Source organism: Phocoena phocoena, chromosome 11 (genome assembly GCF_963924675.1).
Source record: "Phocoena phocoena chromosome 11, mPhoPho1.1, whole genome shotgun sequence".
In the NCBI taxonomy this organism is placed as follows: Eukaryota; Metazoa; Chordata; class Mammalia; order Artiodactyla; family Phocoenidae; genus Phocoena; species Phocoena phocoena.
The window spans coordinates 100,027,971-100,055,235 of NC_089229.1; the positions used below are offsets into that span (position 1 = coordinate 100,027,971).

The following is a 27,265-nucleotide window of genomic DNA, read 5'->3' on the forward strand; positions in this document are numbered from 1 at the left end:
TCAAGATGGATCCAATTTCCTTTTCTTCGTGTCCTGGTTCTTCCTATATGAATCACAGTCTCCTATGGAAGAGAAAACTGTTCACATACAGCTGCCACGATGTAAAAATAAGGAATAAACTGACAGCTAAAAACTTCTGAATCGCATTAGTTACTGTCCTACTTTAAACTAAAGGCCAAGAACGAAAATTGTTATGAGGGGGACAGGTCCCTCTGTTAACACTAGACCAAGCTGCGGTAGAGATCACGACAGGCCTGCTTTCAAGAGGAAAGCTCTTAACGCAGCCATGCTTCAGTGTCCCACTTCTATCAATCAGCTAGAAAGAGCTGCACCTCAGGTCAGGACTCCAAGGAAGACTTGCAACTCTTAATCCAGTTACACTCCATTTTCTTAGACTGCTACTGGTCTGGCACGAGTCCCCTCCAACTTCTTAAAATGGAATGTCATTCTTTCTTTAAGATTCATAGAATTATATATATACCCAGGTTCTCCCTTCCATTTCTGCTCCTAAAACACTTTGCTACCTGTTAGGTGTTGGTTAAGGTTGTAAGTTTGAAGGTGCCAGGGTCCAGATTTTGCCTGTGGATTCTGGTGGCAAAGGCTCTGTGGGGTCCTGTTCCGGGTCTCCATCTCGTTCTGCAGGACGGAGGTGGCAGGGGCCTGCGGCGGTTCTGGTTTAGACAAGGGCTTGACCACACTGTCCCCTGCATCTAGAGCCATGTCCCACATTTCGAGACTGTCTGCAAGGACAGAGGTCACAAGCAAATGCAGCATCAACAAACGAGGTGCTGGAAAAATAACAGGTCGTGAGAGGTGCCGAATCGTGAATGCTCTCTACGATGGCGTTTGGAATTTCTCTTTCCCCGACCCATGAAAGTACACCAAAGCCTCTCGCCGGTCCGGACAGTAGAGGCGCTGCATATGTGCTCTATGTGCTATCAGTCAGCACTTTCTACAAAACCAATGGAAATGAAGATATTTTATGCCTCTTTTGAAATGTATTTGTGACGACGGAAAGTGTACAGCACAGTGACCTACAGACACTCGACAGGTATTTACTGATTAGGACTGAAGCCATTCCTTTAGCCCTCCTGACCTGGAAGCACGTCTGTCTGGGTGAGCGGCTCTGAAGCAGCAGTTCCGGCAGGTGGCACCGGTGGCAGCGCTGCTGCAGAGAAAGGACAAAACCACGTAACCAAGCTGGGCCGGGGGCGGCCTTGGAAGTGCGCGCAAAGCCACCTGGGGTTACACTCATCGGCGCGGCCAGCAGAACTCGGGACCTTGCATGCCGGTCCTGCCTACGGATCTATATAAAGTAGGACTGACGATACTACATTCTTTCTTCTCATCAAACTGCGGAAAAAACCTGAGAAGTTTGTTTCTCCTTTAGCAGAAACGGAAGAGTTACTGTAAGCCGTTTTGTCCAGTTTTTATTTGAAGCTATAACCCTTGCTCAATCAAAATCTTAAGCAGAAATGAATATGTAAAACCAAGATGATGACTGTGTGATTCGGGGTGGGGGAGGTCCTGGAGACGACTCCTCCTCCACCCCTGACCCCCAGAGCTTCTGCAATGGTTTGGAAGCTGAAGACCTAGAATAGTAATTCTTATTAAGAACATCTCCAGCACAGTACGTTTTTTGGGGTTTTTTCCCCTACATTAACCTCAGCCTGTCAGTACTGCTGAGGGGAATTATAAAGAACTAAACGTGAAGCAAGTCCTCGGAACCTTCTTCGTAATTTTTAGGGAGAAGCTGGGCAAAAATCCACTTGGTCTTTCTTTGTTTCTAGTCTCTGAGAAAGACTCTGAGAAAACCTGTATCTACTACTCCCACTGAACCTGGACTCTGAAATAAAAAGTTAAGGGATAAAGAATTGCCCAAAAACCCATTCTCTTCAAACCCAACTTTGCTTTATGTTCAGAGACAGACAGCTCAGGGGCTTCCCTGGTGGTGCGGTGGTTAAGAATCCACCTGCCAGTGGAAGGGACATGGGTTCAAGTCCGGTCCGGGAAGATCCCACGTGCCACAGAGCAACAATGCCCGTGCGCCACAACTACTGAGCCTGCGCTCTAGAGCCCGCGAGCCACAACTACTGAGCCCACGTGCCACAATGACTGAAGCCCGTGCTCTGCAACAAGAGAAGCCACTGCAATGAGCCCGCACACCGCAACGAAGAGTAGCCCCCGTCACCACAACTAGAGAAAGCCCCCGTGCACAGCAACAAAGACCCAACACAGCCAAAAGTTAAATAAGTTAAAAAAAAAAAGCTCAGAAAGGCTTTCTCATGTACACGTGGCCAAAGTAACTGAGGCGAAAAGAAGCTCTGTCCCCTGAGACAAGTAGTTCCAGGTTATGTCAGGGCCCATCTCCTTCGCCCAAAAGACCAGTGTCTTCCTTCAGTCACGGGGAATGGTGAGGCAGGACGTGACGGTTTGAGCCCGTGGCCGCCTCTGTGCTGTATGTGGACCCGACCTGCTGCAGAATGGGGAGAGCAGTTGCCCCCAGAGCCCGTGCTCCGTCCTCTCACCAGGACCCTGCTTCTTGGCAGGTGGGCCAGACAGGGGTTCCTGCTGCTGTTTCTCCATCTGCTCCCGGAACCGCTGCTGCAGCTGTCTTTGCCGGAGCTTCCGCTGGTACGTGGCATTGCTCTCTGTGGCAGCAGAGGTCAGGCTTCTGCATCAGGAGAGCGACAGGGAGGTGAGTTCCTGAGTTAACCGGTGAGCAGCAACACACAGCTCCCAAGGGAGCACACGGGCCAGCCAGTGTGCTGGCTCTGAAGTGAAGGCAGGAGTGGGAGGCAGGGGGAAACACCTGGGAAGGAGCAGGGGCGGGGAGGGCACGCAGCCCACACCCGGAGCTGCTGTCCTCGTCCCCTGCATCACAGCGTGGTGGCTTGGTCTGCAAGGGGACGTCACCTCCTGTGCTTTGGGGGGTCCCAGAGTCAGGTTCTGTCGGCAGCTGCTATATCTGGCTTGTTCCACAGATGGTTCAAAGTCTTGTCTCTTTGCTTTAGTTAAATCCACTTCAAGAGGCAGCTAATGAGGGAAAAAAAGGGGAGAAAAAAAAACTTCTTCCAACTGCTCTTCCCCTTCCTCAAGGATCTAGATACCTGAAAAATGGCATTTCACAATCCTCTATCCATCATTCCTTCTAGGTCCTAAGAAGCTGGGACAAGGGATCCATAAGTTCAAGTCATTTTAATTATATGAGGAATAAAACAATTTCATTTTCCACCTATGCCATTATGTATTAATGAAGTTTTGATAAGGAATCATACTTCAGTTTTTATTGAGGGCAAATGCTCTGTAAAATCTAATTTGAATCTTTTCTCGGCAACCAGATCTGATGCCGTCTACTTTTTTTTTTAATGGAAATGATCACACATCATCACACTACAGAAACCCAGAGATTTTTCACATGGGAGAACTTCTCTCTCAATAATAGGATGCTGACAGAATAAAGGAATATGAGGGATTGAGATGACTACATTTTGGATAAAGATGATAACGTGAAAATGAAAATTATACTGTGAGATTTCATACTGACATTGAGAAGTAAATAAGTTAAACAGGGCTTCCCTGGTGGCGCAGTGGTTGAGAATCCACCTGCCAATGCAGGGACACGGCTTCGAGCCCTGGTCCGGGAAGATCCCACATGCTGCAGAACAACTAAGCCCGTGCACCACAACTACTGAGCCTGCGCTCTAGAGCCTGTGAGCCACAACTACTGAGCCCGTATGCCACGACTACTGAAGCCCATGAACCTAGAGCCCATGCTCCGCAACAAGAGAAGCCACTGCAATGAGAAGCCCACGCACCGCAACAAAGAGTAGCCCCCGCTCACTGCAACTAGAGAAAGCCCGTGCGCAGCAACGAAGACCCAACACAGCCAAAAATAAATTTATTAAAACAAAAAAAAAACTGGACAGTCACATGCAAAAGAATTAAACTGGACCACTTACACCATACACAAAAATTAACACTGGATTAAAGACCTGAAACCGTAAAACTCCCAGAAGAAAATACAGGCAATAAGCTCCTTGACATTGGTCTTGATGGTGATTTTTTTGTATTTGACACCAAAGAGCAAAAACAACAAAAGCAAAAATAAACAAGTGGGGCTATATCAAACTAAAAAGCTTCTGACAGCAAAGGAAGCAATTAACACAGTGAAAAGGCAACCTACTGAATGGGAGAAAAAGCTTACAAATGATGTAACTGCTAAAGCATTAACATTCAAAACGTATAAAGAACTCGTACAACTCAAAAGCAAAACCAAAACAAAACAAAACAATCCAATTAAAAAATGGGCAGAAGATCTGCATAGATATGCTTTCAAAGAAGACATACAGATGCCCAACAGGTACATAAAAAGATAGATACTCAACATCACTCACCATCAGGGAAATGAAAATCAAAACCACAATAAGATAGCACCTCACGCCTGTCAGAATGGCTATTATCAAAAAGACAAGAGACAACAAGTGCTGGTGAGAATGTGGAGAAAAGGGAACCCTTGTGCACTGCTGGTGGGACTGTAAACTGGCATAGCCACTATGGGAAAAACTATGGAAAACAGTTTCCTGAATAAATTAGAAACTAGAAATAATAATAATTATAATAATAAATTAGAAAATAGAACTACCATATGATGCAGCAATTTCACCTCTGGGTATTTATCCAAAGAAAAGAAAAACAGTAACCCAGAAAGATACGCTCCCCCATTTTCACTGCAGCGTTACTTATAACAGCCAAGACATGGAAGCAACCTAAAAGCCCACCGATAAAGAATGTAGTATATATATCTACAACGGAACATTATTCAGGCATAAAGAAAATTTTGCCACTTGCAATAACATGGATGGATCCTGAGGACAATGTGCTAAGTGAAATAATTCAGAGAGAAAAATAAATACCATATGATCTCACTTATATGTGGACTCTATAAACAAACAAAAGAAAACTGAGCTCATAGATAAAGAGAACAGACTGGTGGTTGCCAGGGGTGGGGGGTGGACAAAATGGGTGAAGGGAGTCAAAAGGTACAAACGTCCTGTTATAAAATAAATAAGCTCTGGGGATGTAATGTACAGCATGGTGACTATAGTCAATAACGCTTCTGTATATCTGAATGTTGCTAAAAGAAGAGATCTTGATAGTTCTCATCAAAAAAACCTGCATCTACGTGTGGCGACGGATGTTAACTACACTTACTGTGGTGATCATCTTGCAATATATAAAAATACTGAATCATCATGTTGTACAACTGAAACTAATATGCAGGCATACCTCAAAGATATTGCAGGATTGGTTCCAGACCTCCACAATAAAGCAAACATAGAAATAAAGCAGGTCGCACAAGTGTTTTGGTTTCTTAGTGCATGTAACAGTTGTGTTTACACTATACTGTAGTATGTTAAGTGTGCAACAGCATTATGTCAAAAAAAAAGCAATGTACATACCTTAATCAAAAAATAATTTATTGCTAAAAAATGCCAGCCATCACCTGACAATGCAGTTGCCACAAACCTTCAATTTGTAAAAAATGCAATTATCTGTGAAGTGCAATAAAATGAAGCACTATAAAACAAGGTGCGCCTGTAATGTTGTATGTCGGTTATATCTCAGTTAAAAAAAAAGTCAGAGAAATCCTGAAGACAGCAAGAGAAGAGCAAATCATCACTTACTGGAGTGCCTGCCTACGATGATCAGATTTCCCAGCAGAACGCTTACAGGCCAAAATGGAGCGGGATGATATAGTCAAAGTCCTGAAAGAAAAAACTAGCCAAGAATAGTGTATCCAGCAAAAGTATCCTTCAAAAATGGAGAAACTAAGATCTTTTTCAAATAAACAAAAGCAGAGCGAGTTCATTACCACTAGACTTGCTCTACAACAAATGCTAAAGGGAGTCCTTCGAACTGAAACAAAAGGATGCCGGGCAGCAACATGAAAATAAAAAGCTCTCCAGTAAAGGTAAATACACGGGCAAAAACGGTAACCTGTATCGTCATAATTTTGGTACATGGAATTTAAATGAAAAAAACCATTAAAATTATATAATGAATACAGATATTAAATGTAAAAACCATTAGAACTTTCATAACGATCTATGTTGGTGGACATACAATAATATGAAGATGTAATCTGTAACATCAGTAACATAAAGTGGTGTTGTAAAGGACTAGAGTTTTTGTATGCAATTCAAGTTATCAGTTTAAAATAGAATGTTATAACTTTAAAATGTTTCATATAATTGCAATGGTAACCACAAAGAAAATATCTATAGGATATACACAAAAGTAAACAAGAAGGGAATCAAATCATGTTACTACCAAAAGAATCAACACAACACAAAGGACAGCAGTAAGAGGAAAGAAGGGACAAAAAAAAAAAAGCTAAGCTACAGGACATACAGAAAACGATTAACAAAATAATACTAAGCCCTTCCCTATCAATAATAAATGTAAATGGATCAAACTCCCCAATCAAAAGCCATAGATTGGCTGGATGGATTCAAAAAACAAGATACAACTACATACTCCCTACATTAGACTCACTTCAGATCTAAAGACATAACACAGGCTGAAGGTGAAAGGATGGAAAGAGATACTCCATGTAAATGGTAACCAAAAGGGAGCAGGGGAGGCTATACTAATATAAGAAAGAATAGACTTTAAGTCAAAAACTGTTACAAGAGACAAAAGAGGACATTCTATAATAATAAAAGGGTCAATTAACTGTGAAGCTATAACAATTATAAATACTTATATACCAAACATCAGAGCTCCTAAATATGTAAAGCAAACTTTGACAGATTTGAAAGGAGAAATACACAGCAAGACAGTAATAGCAGAAGACTTCAGTACCCTGCTTTCAGTAATGGACAGAACCAAACAGAAGGTCAATAAGGAAACAGAAGATGTGAACACTACACACCATAGGGACCTAAGACATATAGAGAATATTCCACCCAACAACAGCAGAACATACATTCTCCTCAAGTACAAATGGAACATTCTCCAGGAGAGACCACATGTTAGGCTACAAAACAAGTCTTAAATTGAAGAAGACACAAATTATGCAAAAAAAATCTCTGCTGATCACAATGGAATGAAACTAGAAATCAATGGCAGAAGGAAAAATGGAAAATTCACAAACGTGGAAATGAGTACTTTCTTAAGACAACCAATGGGTCAAATAAATCACAAGGGAAATTAGAAAATATCTTGAGACAAATGAAAATATTGAAAACACAGCACACCAAAACTTACATACGCAGCAAAAGCAGTACTAACAGGGAAGTTTCTAGCTGACACAAGCTAGGAGAAGATAGGAAATAAAGCTTAGGGCAGGGCTTCCCCGGTGGCGCAGTGGTTGAGAGTCCGCCTGCTGACGCAGGGGGCACGGGTTCACGCCCCGGTCCAAGAAGATCCCACATGCCGCGGAGCAGCTGGGCCCGTGAGCCATGGCCGCTGAGCCTGCGCGTCCAGAGCCTGTGCCCCGCAACAGGAGAGGCCACAGCAGTGAGAGGCCCGCGTACCGGAAAAAAAAAAAAAATTATGAGAATACTATGAACAACTGTACACCAACAAATCAGAGAGCCTAGAAGAAATGGATACATTCCTAAAACACACAAGCTACCAAGACTGAATCATGAAGAAACAGAAATAGACCAGTAACTAGCAGAAGAGTGTATTAGTAAACAAAAACCTAACAACAACAACAACAAAAAGCCCAGGACTAAATGGCTTCACTGGAAAATTCTACCAAACATTTAAAGAATTAACACCAACCGTCAAACCCTTCCAAAACACTGAAAAGGAGGGAACACTTCCAAGTTCATTCTAAGAGGCCAGCATTATTCTGATACCAAAGCCAGGCAAAAACACTATAAGAGGAGGGTGGAAAAAAAGACACTATAAGAAAACTATAGACCAATATCCCTGATGCATATTGATGCAAAAATCCTCAATGAAATACCGGCTCACCAAATTTAACAGCACATTAAAAGTATTATACACCATGACCAAGAGAGGTTTATTCTTGAAATGCAAAGATGGTTCAACATACACAAATCAATCAATGTGATCCATGAACAAAACCACCTGTTCATCTAAATTGATGCAAAAAAAAAAAAGTCTGACAAGATTCAATATTTTTTTCATGATAAAAACATTCAACAAATTAGGAATAGAAGGAAACAACCTCAACATAATAAAGGCCATATATGAAAAGCCTACAGTTAACATCATACTCACTGGTGAAGACTGAAAGCTTTTCCTGGAAGATCAGGAATAAGGCAAGGATGCCCACTCTCACTACTTCTTAACATATTGGAAGTCCTAGCCAGAGCAATTAGGCAAGAAAAAGAAATAAAAGGAATTCAAATTGGAAAGGAAGAAGTAAAATTATCTCTGGTTGCAGATTACTTGATCTTCTATGTAGAAAACCCTAAAGACTCAACAAAAAAAACTGTTGAAGTTTCAGGATACAAAATCCACATAAATAACAGTTGTGTCTCTACACACTAATAATGAACAATCAAAAAGTTGAGACAACAATTCCATTTACAATAGCATCAGAAAGAATAAAATACTTAGGAATAAACCTAACCAAGGTGAAAGACTTGTACACTGAAAACTATGAAACACTGCTGAAAGAAATTAAAGAAGGCACAAATAGATGGAAAGACTTCCCATGTTCATGAACTGGAAGACTTAATATTGTTAAGATATGCATACTACCAAAGTGATCTACAGATTCAGTGTAATCCCTATCAAAATTCCAATGGCATTTTTTGCATAAATAAAAAAATTCACCTTAAAATTTATAAAGAATCTCAAGGGACCTCAAATAGCAAAAATAATTTTGAAAAAAAAAAATGGAGGACCTCCTGATTTCCAAATATATTACAAAGCTTCAATAATCAAAACAGTATGATACTGCCATAAAGACAGGTGCGTAGGTCAATGTAATAATACAGAAAGCCCAGAGATGAATCCTCATGTATGGCCAAATGATCTTCAGCAAGTGTGCCAAGACTACACAATGGGGAAAGGAGTCTCTTCAACAAATGATGTTGGAAAAACTGAATATCCACATGCAAAAGAATGAAGTTAGACCTGTACTTACATCATATACAAAAATAAATTCAAGATAGATTAAATACCTAAATATAAGACCCAAAACTATAAAATTCAAAGAAGAAAACACAGGGGAAAAACTTCATGACATTGAATTTGGCAATGATTTCTTGGATGTGACACCAAAGTACAGGCAACAAAAAAAACAAAAATATACAAATGGAGCTATATCAAACTTAAAAGGCAAGCTACGGAATGGGAAAAAACTTTGCAATCATATCTCTGATAAGGAGTTAATAGCCAGAATATATAAAGAACTCCTACAGCTTGACAACAAATAAATCAAATAGCCCAATTACAAAATGGGCAAAGAACCTGAGTAGACATTTCTCCAAAGATGATACACAAATGGGCAATAAGCACATGAAAAGATGTTCAACATCACTAATCATCAGAAAAATTCAAATCACACCCATTAGGATGGCTACTACCAAAAAAACAGAAAATATGGGCTTCCCTGGTGGCGCAGTGGTTGGGAGTCCGCCTGCCGAAGCAGGGGACACGGGTTCGTGCCCCGGTCCGGGAAGATCCCACATGCCACGGAGTGGCTGGGCCCGTGAGCCATGGCCGCTGAGCCTGCGCGTCCGGAGCCTGCGCTCAGCAACAGGAGAGGCAACAACAGTGAGAGGCCCGCGTACCACAAAAAAAAAAAAAGGTTAAAATGGTAAATTTCATGTTATGTGTTTTTTACCACAATGTTTTAAAAACAGAAAAAACTACAATATCCCTCATAAATATAGATGCAGAAATCCTTAACAAAATATTAGCAAACTGAGTCCAATTATATGTAAAAAGGATTTAGAGAAAGGACAGAAATGGAGTTTTTTTGTTTTTTTTTTGTTTTTTGCAGGTCGTGGGCTTCTCACTGTTGTGGCCTCTCGTGTTGTGGAGCACAGGCTCCGGACGTGCAGGCTCAGCGGCCATGGCTCACGGGCCCGGCCGCTCCGCGGCATGTGGGATCTTCCCAGACCGGGGCACAAACCTGTGTCCCCTGCATCGGCAGGCGGACTCTCAACCACTGCGCCACCATGGAAGCCCCAAGAAATGGAGTTTTGACAGCTGCCAATTGACACACACCTCTATTACGGGCAGCACAAGAAAAAGAACCCCTCTAGTACCAGAGAGGGAAGGCTGCCCAGGGTGGCGGCACTGCAGGGATCCCAAGAACCACAGGTGAAGCAGCCACACTCCACCAGGCAACAGGAATGCTTCGGAGCCTGACTGGCCCAGGCACGCTAAACTCCAGACCCCATTCTCCGAAGGCAAACGCGCAGATCACATGACACACAACTACAGAAACAAGGGAGATCTAAACCTGAAAGACACCCGAGCTGAGGAAGAGCAGGAAGGTTGAACACGTGAGGCTCTGAGTGTTTGTAAGAAATGGCAGTGCTGCAAGGGATCTGTGCTCCTTCTGTCTCACAGACCACTGCCAAGCACGGTTCTCTCTACATAGGACACAAGTAACACAAATGCTCCAGGCTTCAATTTCCTCATTGGTACATTAAGGTAATTGGTTCCTGCTGGCTCTTATGTTCAAAGACGTCTGAAATACATTCCAGACCCTCTAAATAGCCAAGACTTCACTACCCTCTAAATAGCCAAGTCTTCACTTTTCCTCTCTCCATCACCAAATACTCATGACACAAAAGCATCATCAGTTGCACCTTTACTGCGACGCATTCCACCCCCCACTTGTAACATACCTGGTGTGGGAACTTGTTTAGCGACCTCAGGTAGTCTTTGTCCAGAATACAATTCCCAAGTGCATTCCCGAAACTTCTACGGGTAAGAAAAGAGGGGAACGGGGTTGAGAACGTTATATGTGAATATCAGAGAACAGAGCTACAGCCTTTGTACAAGCTGCTTCTCAACACAGCAGAGGAGATGGACTCTGATAAGCATTCAGAACTGTTCATTACACATGTGCATTAGGCGCTGAGAATACAGCAGTGAGCACAGCAGTCACAACCCTGCCCGCAGGAGGGGCAGTGGGCACAGAAAGCCTGAGCAAGTGCTCACAAAATCGCACCAGCTATACCTCCCAACGCAGAACACGAACTCCTCAGCAGAGAATGTTTCCCAAGGGCTGCTCCAATTCCCCAGTAATAGCAAGCATGCACACTTTAGGGGCACAGACCTCCACGACCAAAGCTCTTTACTTGGGACATCTGGATGCCCCCACAAGTTATGGTACTGCAAATTTTTAGTGCATGTTTTACATGTATTTTTCTGGTAATTCAATTCTCAAAGGCATCTATGACCCCAAAAAAGGTTAAAAACCCTGCTCTATGAAACTAAGTTAACTATGTTACATATACATAATGAAAAACTGTGTAGGTGCATTAAAGAGAATGAGGAAACAATCTATGTGCTGTGTGGACAGGTCTCCAAGACACACTGCTGATGAGAGGGGTGGGGAAGGCAAGGTCAAGTACAGAACAGAGAACACAGGATTCTACTACTTATTCCCCCAAAAGTGGGCCCTCAGCATAAAGAAGCACTGGGGAAAGACAGAAGAGAGCAGGAAAACAGGCTGCACAGGGTCAAGGGTGGGAGGAAGACTTGTGTTATTTCGACTTCTGAACCACGTGGGTGTTATAACCCAAAGCTGAGAAGAACAGGATCTGCCTACCTCAGTGCTCGCTTCAGCCCATCGGTCACTGCCTCCTTCCTCGCCTTTTCCAAAGACAAGGCTTTGGACTTGAGGCCCTCGCTAACACCATAGCCCACGTCCTCATGATACGAACCATCCTGGGGACAGAAAAGGAGTTCACGGTCCAACGTGAGGAGCTGCAGCCCCGTCCCTGGCTGCAGAGCTCTCTTCCTCAAGCATCAGTGTTCAGACTGGGTGGACAGAGCCCAGGGCCTGGAACACAGGCGGAGTTGCCAGAGTCCATTTCCAGGGCTACTTCCTGGACCGGATCTGCCTAGAGATGTGCCTGTGCTCCAAGTGCAAGACAATTCTCCTTCCTCTTCACATAACTAGGCACACACCTGACCCGCCCCACATCTTACTAAGACACATTACCCACACTATGAAAACCTCTGGGGCACCAAACCAAAAATTTAAAATATTAAACAGATTCTAATGACTGGATAGCAAATCCTCTCACAAGTCAGGTGGTACCTGTTTCTCGGCTTCTACCAAAAGTAAAGGTGGGCCTGATCAAGCTGTTAGCTGACAGAGAGCTGAGTATAATGTTTGATGATAGCATTGTGATTTCTGATATATAACTCACAAGTAGTCAAAGAAATGAATGACACTGTAATGAAACTCGTTCATTCTCAGTTTGTTTATGTGAATAAGGTTTTCGGTAGTATTTATAAAAGTAAGTCAGAATAGAATTAATGCTAAATGTTTAGTCTAGGAATAAGTAATATTAACTATGGATATACAAACTAACTGAATAGAAAAAAACAGCTCATCCATCTTATCAAGAAATGCATTTTCCATAAAGTTTTATTAAATGTAAATATTTTGATGTAGTTATTGTCTCTTCAACATAAACACAACTGACTAAATTATGTATTAATAGCACCTGTAATATCAATAGTAACTCAATCCAGAAGAAATTTCTCAACAGTTAGAGCCTTAAAATCACTGGAAATTTATCCCCTAAAATTTTTACACACACACACAAGTATAATAAGGTTATCATTAATAAAAGATTTTCAATCATATATCTTTTATTAGGATAAAAGCCAGAGGGGAAGTGGAATGGAAATACGTGTTCAAGAAGAAACAACGTAAGATATCTGATGACCAAAGAATAACTTGCTCAAAAAAAAAGAAAAACAGGGGCTTCCCTGGTGGCGCAGTGGTTGAGAGTCCGCCTGCCGATGCAGGGGACGCGGGTTCGTGCCCCGGTCCGGGAAGATCCCACATGCCGCGGAGCGGCTAGGCCCGTGAGCCATGGCTGCTGAGCCTGCGCATCCGGAGCCTGTGCTCCGCAAAGTGAGAGGCCACAACAACGAGAGGCCCGCGTACCGCAAAAAAAAAAAAAAGAAAAACAGGGACTTCCCTGGTGGTCCAGTGGTTAAGGCTCCATGCTCCCAATGCAGGGGGCCCAAGTTCAGTCCCTGGTTGGGGAACTAGATCCTGCATGCCACAGCTAAAGACCCTGCACGCCACAGCTAAAGACCCTGCACGCCACAGCTAAAGACCCTGCACACCACAACTAAGACCCAGTGCAACCAAATAAATAAATAAATATTTAAAAAGAAAAAAAGAAAAATAGCTTGCGCATGTATTTTTTTTAAATGGATGACAGCATTTAATCCTCTATGGTATTTAGAATACATTGGTACATGTTAAAAAGATGTAACAGATTTATTTTAGAATGTAAAATTTTACAATATGCCAAAAAATACACCCTTACAACTGTTTTTATATATGGTGAAAACTGAGTCAACTTAAAAACGTGCAAGAGAACAGAGTTCCTCAAAATTCTCTTAGGGGCACATAAGGGAGGATGTCTGCACAACCCCGCCCCCTCTCTGGGCCCCGAGGCCTCCGTACCTGCTCACTCTCCCACCTGCCCCGTGCCTGCAGGCAGCATGTCCCCTCCATCACCCTCACCTTCAGCTGGACTCTCACAAACGCACAGACGCCCACGTAGAACTTGCCATTGTTAAGGTCAACAAAATCTAGGAGTGGGAAAGAGAACCAGTTGAAGAGGATACTGATCTCTGTGCCTCACCTGTATTCCTCCTGCTGGCGACTGAGCACACCTTCCCTAGGTCCTTGCCTACAAAACACTCCTGCCAGAAGTCAGCCGATGCCGAGGAAGGGAAACGAAGAAGCAGAACCGGCCAGGAAGCATACTCACCCACGTTCTGTTGTGTGATAGAGTGTGCCCAGCCATTGTAGCCAAACATCTCATTGGCCAGATTAATTACCCTGTGACCCTCGATGTAACACACCTGGAAAAAAAATTTAAAGAAGAAAAAAAAACTTGTTGAAATTCCTTGCCATACTTAAATGTGGATCAAAATTTACGTAATCTGGGCTTCCCTGGTGGCGCAGTGGTTGAGAGTCCACCTGCCGATGCAGGGGACGCGGGTTCGTGCCCCGGTCCGGGAAGATGCCACATGCCGCGGAGCGGCCGGGCCCGTGAGCCATGGCCGCTGAGCCTGCGCGTCCGGAGCCTGTGCTCCGCAACAGAAGAGGCCACAACAGTGAGAGGCCCGCGTACCACAAAATAAATAAATAAATAAATTTACTTAATCTGGGCTTCCCTGGTGGCGCAGTGGTTGAGAGTCCGCCTGCTGATGCAGGCGACACGGGTTTGTGCCCTGGTCCGGGAAGATCCCACATGCTGCGGAGTGGCTGGGCCCGTGAGCCATGGCCGCTGAGCCTGCGCGTCCGGAGCCTGTGCTCCGCAACGGGAGAGGTCACGACAGTGAGAGGCCCGCGTACCGCAAAAAAAAAAAAAAAAAAACTTAATTTATTCCTTACCAGCTCTTTTGGTAAAAGCACCCTTAAACATTCCAGAGAATTTCTCAGTGAACTTAGTTCAAAGATCTGCCAGAGGAGCCAGTTAGAACTAGTGTCTTGGGCCACTGCCGATGACAGTGAGGGCTGGAACCCATCCCCGCCCAAAGACACAAATAAACGTCCACTAACAGTGAATGAGAGGCCTTCTGAATCCATCCATGAGGACCAGAGAGGGAGTTGGCAAGTTCATGGGAATAGTCGGCGTTGTGGGTGCCCACTTTTCAAGCACGTAAACTCTCTCACCTTCTGGCCTCCTCCAGCCACGCGGCTACTTATGTATTCTGGGCCCAGCCTCTGCCTCAGAGCATTCTGGATGGCCTGGTACTCTTCTGCTGTGTATTGGTACTGTAATCCACAAGGGGAAAATTAAACTGACATTTCCACCATTGCTTATCAGCAAGTCCCCAACTTTTTGGTCTCCAGACCCCTTAACACTCTTCAAAAGTACTGAGGGTCCTACGGGCTTTTGTTTATGTGGGTTATATCTATCAATACTAGGAATTAAAAATGAGAAACTGCAGGCACACATTCCAGTAGCCATCAGAGCAATGGTGTCAGCACATGCTATGCGGTCTCTGGAAAGCACCCACTCACGAAAGAAGGAGAGTGAAAAAGGCACAGAGTACTTTAGTATTATTATGAAAATAATTTTGATTTCACCGACTCTGAAAGGTCTTGTGGATCCCCAGGGGTCACTGGACCACATTTTGAAAACCACTGCCTTAGATGTTACTAATATGTTACCATCCCTACAAAACTTTCTCGAGCCCGAACTGGGAAACTGAAACTTCCCTCCTCGGAGTCTATATGACATGTATGGAGGCAAGGGAGCAGGAGAGGAGAAAACATGACAGGAAGCCCTGCTTCCATTTGTCCTCTTCTCTAGTTCAACAATTTCCCACCCTACACATAGAGAAATACACTCCTACTTGTTTAGATTTTCATCCCCTCAATACTCTTCCCCTTGCCCTGAATAAATACACACAAATAGATTTCTGGTAAGACAAAGATAGAATTTGGGGGGACAAAGCAAGAATCTCCCTTTTATGCACAGAATATCTCCACAAAGAGTACAACACCAGAAACTTTGGATGCCTCCAAAAAAGAGATCTGGGTGACATGTGGACAAGAATGATAGGAAATAGTGAGACTTTTTACATACAGTCTGTTTCATTTTGAATGTTACAGCATATGAAAATGTAATCTATCCAAAAAATAAATAAAATTTAAATCTAAATGTAACCCCCAGTGCTGCTAAAGTTCCAAAATGCCCTCAGAGCTTGTCAAAGACTCCCAAATGATGCACTTAAATGAAAAAAAAAAAAAAACAGTTTACATGTATATGATGGTGCTCTACCAATGGCTTCCCCATACCTTTTTCACTTAACCTCATTCCTTCCAGGTATGAAAAAAACACATGTACCTGACCAAAGCATAATACAGAGTTGCCACCAGCTGGATGGCTGTCACGGCCGCTAAGAATTGCTTCTTCAGTCCCAGACATGTTGATTCAGGTTGACCTCTAAATAAAAAGAAGATTAAAAAAATGATCTCAAAGAATGCTAGTGGTAAAAGGCAAGAGCCTCTACTAAAAATCAGATGAAGTAACTTTCCTTGCATACTTTAAACACTGACCCAGTCAAGGGCCAAGTTCCTCAGTGCTTAGCTGTCACCTAACAAACCACTTAGAATCCTCTGGGGTCTGCTTCTACCTTTCTGCTAAAATTTTACTAGCGTGGTGGTGCTATTAAAGGTGATTTTTACAATAAGAATGTATTGTATGTTATAATTACAATGTTCGTAATTGAAAAGGTCAGAATGACAGAAGCGTGCTAGGGGAGATTACGACCACCTGCTATATGGGCATCGTGACCCTGACCTCTGTGGGGTTGAAGAGGAAACACAGGCCACGGTAGCTGAACTGCTGTCGCGGAGCCAACACGCCAGCAGGCGGGAGTGTAACAGACACGACGCAAGGGAAGAGCCAGATGGCGCAGAAGACCCTGTGTTCAGAAAGGGCCCAGCATTAAACCATTAGTAGTCCCTGCGGTTTATCGCCTGGGACCTTGTTACAAACGCACATTCTCAGGCCCCACCTCAGACCCACTGAATCCAAAACCAGAGGCGAGGCCCATGTATGAGTGCTGGACCAAGCCCACCCCGTGATCCTGGCACAAGCTCCAGTTTGAGAGCCACTGCATTAGACGGAGACCACGCAAGTGTACAGTCTATCAGAAAAGAGAATCACCCTCGGAAAAAGCAGCTGCAGATGCTGACCCGCTACCTGAGTGCCCCACCCGCTGCAGACCCAAGGAAGTTGGGCCTCAGCACATCTGCATGCTGTAAACCTTCAGACTGTTCACTCACGGCAGGACCACAAATCTATGAGCGGCAACCAGTATGATTCCCCACGCAGCGTTCCAAGATGCTGTTTAAGAGCTGACATTCCAAATGGTGATTTCTGGCTCCATCACCCACGAGGTCTTGACCAAGAGAAAAATCACATAATCGCTCTAAATGACGTTTCATCATCTAGAAAATGGAGATAACAATAGTATCTACACTTCCTAGGGGTTCTGTAAAGACTAAATGAGAAACTGCATAAAAACTGCATTAATGCAACTAGTGATTATCATACTAAATGAAATTAAGTCAGAAAGAGAAAAATAAATATCATATGGTATCATCTGTAGAATCCAAAATATGACACAAATGAACCTATCTACAAAACAGAAACAGAAACACAGACATAGAGAACAGACTGGTGGTTGCCAAGGGGGAGAAGCTTGGGGGAGGGATGGAATGGGAGGTTGGGGTGAGCAGATGTAGGCTTTTATATATAGAACGGATCAACAACAAGGGCCTACTGTACAGCAGAGAACTACATTCAATATCCTGTGATAAACCATAATGGAAAAGAATATAACAAAAAGAATGTGTGTGTGTGTGCGTGCAGATATATAACTGAATCACCTTGCTGTACAGCAGTAATTAACACAACGTTGTAAATCAACTATACTTCAACTTAAAAAAAAACTACATCAGAAGAGTGCCTGGCACATGTGAAATACTAAATAAATGTTAGTTATTGCTAAGTTCTTGTTAATTTTCTTACATACATTATGATGAAAATGCAGACAACTAAATGATCCTAAAACATTACCTTTCAGCTAAGAAATGGTAAATTTATTTATAATCTTGCACTAAAAAGTAGGATAGTGGCCTATACTAGGTTAGTCAATAGTGTCTAAAATTGTTAAATCGAGAAAGAGTGGAATGAGGACATTACTTAGAACTATAAATGCCAGAAAAGACAAGTAAAAGAAAGAAACATCTCTTAGGAGTGGTGCTGGCGTGAGGAACAGTGCAGCAGGGCTCGCCTTTCTAAAAATAAAACCTTTAGTGCTATTTCCTTTGCAAATATGTGCATGTATTATTTTAATAAAAATAAAAACTTAAATACCTGTTCCATAAAGCAGGGGTCAGCAAACTTTTTCCATAAAGGGCCAGAGAGTAAATATGTTAGGTGTTGCAGGCTATATGGTCTCTGTCACTACTTCACTTTGGCATTTTAGCGTGAAAGTAGCCATAGACAATACATAAATGAATGGGCGTGGTTGTGTCCCAATAAAACTTTATTACACAAATGAACTTATTTACAAAACAGAAAGAGACTCACAGACTTATAAAACAAACTTATGGTTACCAGGGAGGAAGGCCGGCTGGGAGGGATAGATTGGGAGTTTGGGACTGACATATAAACACGGCTATATTTAAAATGGATAACCAACAATGACCTAAAGTATAGCACAGGGAACACTGCCAAATATTCAGTAATAACCTAAATGGGAAAAGAGATTGAAAAAGAATAAATACATGTATAACTGAATCACTTTGCTGTACACCTGAGACTAACACAACATTGTTCATCAACTATACTCCAATAGAAAATAAAAATTTAGGGACTTCCCTGATGGTCCAGTGGTTAAGACTCGGTGCTTCCACTACAGGGGACATGGGTTCAATCCCTGGTCAGGGAACTAAGATCCTGCATGCCACACGGCATGGCCAAAAATAAATAAATAAAATAAAAACTAAGAAACAAACAAAAACTTTATTACAAAAAGAGGTGGCAGATTTGGCCCACAGGTCACGGAGTGGGATACTAAAAAGTTGTAGGTGAACAGGACGTTCACAAAGTTTCAAATGAGAGCCTATCTGGTTATCTGTTAAAAACAAGGGTATACACTGCAAATGTACTAATGCCACTGAACTGCATGCTTAAAAATGGTTAAAATGATAAATTTTACATTATGTACATTTTACCACAATTTTAGAAAAGGAGGGGAATAGCTTAACACAGAAAAGATTTCTATCTCACTCATGAAAGATTTAATACAGTCTGGCGGCCCTGTCCATCTTATAGCTATGCCGTCTGGCATGTGTGACTCCTGAGGTCATCGCTGCAGGGGTAGGCAGAGCTGGAGCAGTCACACCAGCTCATAGCTGCCTTAGCTGTGACATGCACCACTCTGGTCACAGTTCCCTAGACAGAACTAGTCACACGGCCCCAGAGGCTGGGAAATGTAAGAAGGCATTTAAATATTTGGTGAGTACTATCTCCACCACATCCATTTCTCCCCACTCCAGTACGAGCCCCTAGAAGGTGGGGGGTTCTTCCTGACTCTCTGTGGCACCCCCAGGGCCTAGCATAGTACCTTGCTCATAGTAGGTGGTCAGGAAGGGGAGTGTCTGAATATTAAATGAACGGATACACCAGTGAATGACAGAAATACACAATGCAGGATATATAGACAAAGTATGTTTAATTCTAGAAACTAATTTTATAAGGCAGCAGTTACACTTCTCACATTTAAAAGGCAATTTGTTTCTACTTTTCTAAACAATCTTATAAGATTCAATATATTGAAAAAAGGACAACTAGTCTCTGTCTACAGACTGAAACATGAAATTATTCTTTTTTAAAAAATATTTATTTATTTATTTTTGGCCACGTTGGGTCTTTGCTGCTGCGTGTGGGCTTTCTCTAGTTGGGGTGCGCGGGCTTCTCATTGCGGTGGCTTCTCTTGCCGTGGAGCACGGGCTCTAGGCACGCAGGTTTCAGTAGCTGTGACTCGCAGGCTCTAGAGCGCAGGCTCAGTAGTTGTGGCGCACGGGCTTAGTCGCTCCATGGCACGTGGGATCTTCCTGCACCAGGGCTTGAACCCATGTCCCCTGCATTGGCAGGTGGAGTCTTAAGCACTGCGCCACCAGGGAAGCCCTGGAATTATTCTTTTTGCCAGTTTTAACTTTGGAAAAAACGCTTACTGTTCCGCCTCCCTTTCTAAAACTGTCCACAAACCATTTTCCTGTTATAAAATTAAAATGTCTTTATTGTAGAAAGCTTTAAACATATCAAAAATATGGGAAGAAGTAAAATGTGGCTGGATTCCCACCAGCAACAGATAGCTGTTATCTTCTTCACATATGACTGTGCTTGTGTATGTGTGTTTTATGTGTATGTACATGCGTATCTGTTAAACCAAAGTAGATTCCCAATGTATCAGGCATATCTTACGCAGGACCTCAAGTCTTGGCCCTGCCTGTCTCTGTATCAGGCATATCTTACGCAGGACCTCAAGTCTTGGCCCACTGTCTCCACCCTGGCTGCCATTAGGAGGACCACATACGCGAGGGTCCCGACCAGCAGCACACGGGCACAACCCTACGGACCCTACTTCCTGCTCACAGGGATGCCTCTTACCTCCCACCCTTGGCCTCGCTCCTGCATTTGAGGTGTGAGAACCCGTGGGACCCACCTGATGCCCACACGTGCACAGTCTGCACACCTGGTGGAGCTGAGGTGTCACGGGGCAAACCTTCTACCAGGGAGACAAAGGCACTGAGGAGTAGATCCTATCCTCTCCTCTCCTCATTTAGGAGGCTGTCCTGGGGTGTGGCACCTTATACCTCCTCCAGGGAGACAGCTTAAGGAAACCAAGCAATCAGCTGTCCTTGTTACCAAGGGGTGGCCAGCCTGGAAATGCACGCTTGAACTGACTTCGTCTCCACCTCTCCTCAATCCCCTTCTCCTTCACTTCTGCTTCCTGGAATTGCACTTCCTAAAAAAATAATACCACATAAGCTTTTGCCTCAAGCTCTAGGTCCCGGGGTCCCCAGGCCTAGCAGACACTAGGGGTGCTGTGCTAACTATCCCATCAGCTCTCACCGCAACAGCACACGCCCAGCCTAACTTCCACACACCAACATCTGCATCTCTACCTGGGGGCTTGCTTGGCATCGGGCCCATTCTGCACCCGGTACTGCAGCCGCAAGTACCAGAGAACGGATGCCCCTGGGAGCAGCCCTCAGTGACTGACTAAAGTTTAAAGGAACTGGCTAAAGTTTAAAGACCCTAGATTTCTCACCCCTTCTGTGGGATAAGCTAAGCCGTGAGTTCTGCGCTGGCTCCAGGCTCCTGGTGGAATCAGCTTGGGTTGTACCCTTTGTTGACTGCCTTTTCTGTCCCTTCTCACTGCCTCTCTGTTCTCCCAGTATGTCCTGAGGTCAGTCCCCAAATAAACTACTTGCACTTGGAGAAAAAATGGAGGGGGGCAAAAGACACCCTCACAATGGAGAAATCTGGCAGCCACCTTGACCAAGCAGTCAAACATATCACCAACATCTCTACCAATCTAATCGTGACTCCCATCATGAGGAAATCATCAGACAAGTTGAAATCCAGCAGGCCTGAACTCTTCAAAAATACCAGTGCCTCAAAAAACAAAACAAAGCAAAACAAAAAGGACAGTGAACTCTTCTAGATTAAAGGAGACTAAAGAGACAGGACAACACACTGTGTGACCCTTTATAGGATTTTAGATCAGAAAAAAAAAAATCTGTAAAGGATATGACTAAGCCAATGGGGGAAATCTGACGATGAACTGCATTTTGGACAATGGTTCTGTATCACTGTTGCAGGTACTGAGTGTGATAACTCTATCATGGTCATATAGGAGAATGAACTTGTTACTAGGAGATACATGATGAAGCATTAGAATAAACTGTCATGTTTTCTGCAACTTACTCTCAAATCATTCAACTAATAAAATGTGTGCATGTGTAAAGACAGGGAGAGAAAGAGATAAAGTAACAAACCTATGAATCTAGGTGAAGGATATGCAGGCATTCATTGTATAACTTTCCTAGAGGCTTCAAATTTTTCAAAATAAAATGGTAGGAAAGAAAAAAAAAATGTTAGGAAAGACTTTCTGATAGCCAAAGTTATGGCAGCTACATAAATCTAAATATCCCAATACATCTGCCAAAAACTATATGCACCAACAAAAGGAACAGATAAAACCACAAATATCCTGTATCTCCTAACACAATTAGAAGACTGAAAATGGAAGTTTCAAATTGCCTAGAAGTAAAAAAATATATATATCAATTTCTGGTGGAGATAGTTCTTGAACTCTCATCTCGACTTTTTGAGGAGAGCAAGGTGGGACCCAGATGGGAAGAGAAATGCATAGAAGGGAGAAGAGGAGGATGGAGAGCCCAAGATAGAACTAAAATCACTCCCGGAAAATGAAGACCCACACTAAGTATGAAGATACCAACGAAACATTCTGGGAGATGAGTGCAGCCTATGGAGAAAGAGACAAGTGTATGTACAACTCGGTGAGGCAGAACTGGCAAGGCGGGGCTTCTGAGAAGGAAAAAGGAATGACAGATGCCCTTTGAGACTGTCCTGTGAAGGGCAAAAAGGGGGAAATTTAGGATCCTATAAGACAAGAGAACATTTAAAAGTCAAAGGATATATAACCATCTCCCCCCAAATGCCTTCTAATAAAGAAACATACTCACTACACTTACAAAAGAATAAGGGGACTTCCCTGGTGGCTCAGTGGTTAAGAATCCGCCTGCCAATGCAGGGGACATGGGTTCGATCTCTGGTCCAGGAAGATCACACATGCCGCGGAGCAACTAAGCCCGTGCACCACAACTACTGAGCCTGCGCTCTAGAGCCCATGCGCCACAACTACTGAGCCCGAGAGCCACAACTACTGAAGCCCACATGCCTAGAGCCCGTGCTCCACAAAAAGAGAAGCCACCGCAAAGAGAAGCCCCGTGCACTGCAACAAAGAGTAGCCCCTGCTTGCCACCACTAGAGAGAAAGCCAGGGCCCAGCAACGAAAACCCAACGCAGCCAAAAAATAAATAAATAATAAAATTACTAAAAGAATAGGAAATACTCGAAGTATAAATCTTGTAAATCACCCCAAACTGTCAATCCTGTTCACAAAATGAAAAATTAGATACAAAAAAGAACTTAAGATAGCTCAATAGTGAACTTAAGATACTTCAAAAGACCCTAACACCACACACAAAAATAAGCTCAAAATGGATTAAAGACCTAAATGTAAGGCCAGACACTATTAAACGCTTAGAGGAAAACATAGGCAGAACACTGTATGACATAAATCACAGAAAGATCCTTTTTGACCCACCTCCTAGAGAAATGGAAATAAAAACAAAAATAAACAAATGGGACCTAATGAAACTTCAAAGCTTTTGCACAGCAAAGGAAACCATAAACAAGACCAAAAGACAACCCTCAGAATGGGAGAAAATATTTGCAAATGAAGCAACTGACAAAGGATTAATCTCCAAAATTTACAAGCAGCTCATGCAGCTCAATAACAGAAAAACAAAAACCCAATCCAAAAATGGGCAGAAAACCTAAATAGACATTTCTCCAAAGAAGATATACAGACTGCCAACAAACACATGAGAGAATGCTCAATATCATTAATCATTAGAGAAATGCAAATTAAAACTACAATGAGATATCATCTCACACCAGTCAGAATGGCCATCATCAAAAAAATCTAGAAACAATAAATGCTGGAGAGGGTGTGGAGGAAAGGGAACACTCTTGCACTGCTGGTGGGAATGTGAATTGGTTCAGCCACTGTGGAGAACAGTACAGAGGTTCCTTAAAAAACTACAAATAGAACTACCATATGACCCAGCAATCCCACTACCGGGCATATACCCTGAGAAAACCATAATTCAAAAAGAGTCATGTACCAAAATGTTCATTGCAGCTCTATTTACAATAGCCCAGAGATGGAAACAACCTAAGTGCCCATCATCGGATGAATGGATAAAGAAGATGTGGCACATATATACAATGGAGTATTACTCAGCCATAAAAAGAAACGAAATTGAGCTATTTGTAATGAGGTGGATAGACCTAGAGTCTGTCATACAGAGTGAAGTAAGTCAGAAAGAAAAAGACAAATACCGTATGTTAACACACATATATGGAATTTAAGAAAAAAAAATGTCATGAAGAACCTAGGGGTAAGACAGGAATAGAGACACAGACCTACTGGAAAACAGACTTGAGGATATGGGGAGGGGGAAGGGTGAGCTGTGACAGGGCGAGAGAGAGGCATGGACATATATACACTAACAAACGTAAGGTAGATAGCTAGTGGGAAGCAGCCGCATGGCACAGGGATATCGGCTCCGCTCGGTGCTTTGTGACCTCCTGGAGGGGTGGGATAGGGAGGGTGGGAGGGAGGGAGACGCAAGAGGGAAGAGATATGGGAACATATGTATATGTATAACTGATTCACTTTGCTATAAAGCAGAAACTAACACACCATTGTAAAGCAATTATACCCCAATAAAGATGTTTAAAAAAAAAGATACTTCAAAAGAAATTAAATAATCTGAAGAAGAAGAAAAAAAAAAAAAGATTGAAAATAACAAAGGAGCCTCAGGGTCCTGGGGGAAAACATCAAAATGGCTAACACATATAATCAAAGTCCCAAATGAAAAGGTTAAAGAGAACAGGGATAAAAATTTTTTTTAAATAATGGCTCAAATTTTCCCAAATTGTGTGTAAGGCATAAGTTTATAGATTTAGGAAGATCTGCAAATCTCAAAGCAGGATAAACACAAAGGAAATCACACTTAGGTACACCATAGGCAAAATGGCAAAAATAAAAATAAAGAGAAAACCTTAAAAGCAGTCAGAAAAAAATGGCACACTGTCTACAGAGTAACAATGTGAATGATGGCTCCACTGTGAGTTAAAAAAAACATACTTAGGAGTAATTTTAATGAACAATGCATAAGACCTCTTCAAACTATAAAATAGTACCAGAAGAAATTAAAGACCTAAATTAAACAGGAGATGCACCACGTTCATACATTTGAAGACTCTATACTGTTAATATGTAAATTCTTCCCAAATTGATCTAAAGATTCAATGCCATTGCAATCATAATCCCACGAGACTTTTTTTAGAAACTGGTAAGATGATGATTCTAACATTTATGTGGAAAATGCAAAGGATCTAAACTAACCAAATCAAACTTGAAAAACAACAAAGTTGTTGACCTACACTGCATAACTTCAAGACTTACTATGGGGCTTCCCTGGTGGCGCAGTGGTTAAGAATCCACCTGCCAATGCAGGGGACACGGGTTCCAGCCCTGGTCCGGGAAGATCCTACATGCCTTGGAGCAACTAAGCCCATGCGCCATAACTACTGAGGCTGTGCTCTAGAGCCCCCGAGCCACAACTACTGAAGCCCCCGCACCTAGAGCCCACGCTCCGCAACAAGAAAAGCCACCGCAATGAGAACCCTGTGCACCGCAACGAAGAGTAGCCCCCACTCGCCACAATTAGAGAAAGCCCGCACACAGCAACGAAGAAGACCCAAAGCAGACAAAAATAAATAAGTAAATGAATAAATGTATTTGTTTATTTATTTAAAAAGAAAAAGATCTACTATAATTAAAACAGGGTGGTACTGACATAAGGAGTGACCAATGGAACAGAAGAGTCCAGAAATCAACTGCCATGTATACAGTCATCTGAATTTCAACAAAGGTACCAATGCAGTACAATGGCATTTTCAACAAATGATACTGGAACAACTGGATATCTGTATGGGAAGAACATTTAATATTCTTCACAAAATAATTTTCACACCATTCACGAAAACTAGAGATGGATCATAGGCCTAAACATAAAAGCTAAAACTATAAAATTCCTACAAGAAAATACATAAGTATACCTTCACAACCTGGAGGTAACCAAGATTTCTTACTTAGGACTCAGAAAGCAATAATTATAAAAGAAAAAATGACAAATATGACTACATCAAAATGTAAAACTTTGCTTATCAAAAACAGCTCTAAGGGGCTTCCCTGGTGGCGCAGTGGTTGAGAGTCCACCTGCCGATGCAGAGCACATGCGTTCATGCCCCGGTCCGGGAAGATCCCACATGCCGCGGAGCAGCTGGGCCCGTGAGCCATGGCTGCTGAGCCTGCACGTCCGGAGCCTGTGCTCCGCAATGGGAGAGGCCACAACAGTGAGAGGCCCGCGTACCGCAAAAAAAAAAAACAGCTCTAAGAAAATAGGCAACCACAACGACTGATATCCAGGATATAAAAAGGACATATAAAGAACTCATACAACTCAATAATAAAAAGACAATTAACCCAATTTTAAATGGGCAAAAGATTTGAGCAGGCACTTCACAAAGGAAGATATAAAAATGTCAGTAAACACAGGAAAAAGTGCTCAACATCATTAGTAATCAAGGACTAAAATTAAAACCAACCATAATGACATACCACTCTACACCCACTAGAATGGCTAAAAATAAAGACTGACAACACTAAAAGTTGGCAAGGATGTGAAGAAACCAGAATGCTCATACACTGTTGGCAGGAAACAGGCTGATAAAACTACTCAGCTATAAACACATGGTACCCTTCATGAAAAAAGAATGACTTGAAGATGAAGCCAGCATTCCAGAGTTTAGAGCAGCAGGCCACAGAGGATTAGTCCCAGGCCTTGAACCCTAATGGTTCTTTATATACCTTGGATATCAGTTCCTTGTCAAACAGGTGTCAGAGCTTGTCTATTCATTTTCTTAGAGTTACCTTAAATAAGAAGTTTTCAATTTTAATGTAATCCAATTTATCTTTTTTTTCCCCCAGTGGTTATTGCTTTCTGAGTCTTGTCTAAGAAACCTTTGCACACCTCCAGATCATGACGATATTCTTCCATATTTTCTTCTAGAAGCTTTATGGTTTTATAATTTTTGAAACAAATCTGACAATTTCTTTAGAAATTAAACATGCATTTGCCATATGACCCAAGAATTCTTCTGATAGGTATTTTTCCAAAGAAATAAAAACATATGACCAAAAAAAAAAAAAAAAGACCTTTGGGGGGGTGAGGGGTAAGAGCCTTAGCTAAGATAGTGGATGTAATCACGAAACTGATGAATTCAAGATATTAAGATTGGCAAAAATGTTTTTTATTCTCATCTATTTCCTTATCACCTAAAAGCATTTCTAATTATATATGGAGGGACGGAGAAAGGAAGGAAGGAGTAAAGAGGAAAGAAGGCATGCTACATAAGGATAGTTTCCTCTTTTGTCTGACCTCATCTTTATTAAAGACAGGGCAGGGCATTATCATGAAGGGTTAAATAAGCCACCTTTAAAAGCGTAAAACTTTAGTTTGTAAACATGGGAGAGCAACGGAAATTTCAGGCTGAGAATTAAAGGTCTGTGTCAGCAG

At 42.5% G+C, this 27,265-nt stretch overlaps 1 protein-coding gene across 1 annotated transcript; it reads right to left on the reverse strand.

The window, feature by feature from the left end:
* On the reverse strand, nucleotides 1-16,148 carry RAD52 (RAD52 homolog, DNA repair protein). The gene is given in 12 exon segments (XM_065887538.1): nucleotides 1-62; nucleotides 525-740; nucleotides 1,097-1,168; nucleotides 2,529-2,674; nucleotides 2,853-2,880; nucleotides 2,883-3,036; nucleotides 10,851-10,926; nucleotides 11,780-11,898; nucleotides 13,727-13,794; nucleotides 13,977-14,070; nucleotides 14,888-14,989; nucleotides 16,068-16,148. Coding segments are annotated over 12 exon segments (1,218 nt in total).
* Nucleotides 16,149-27,265: the final 11,117 nt, after the last annotated feature.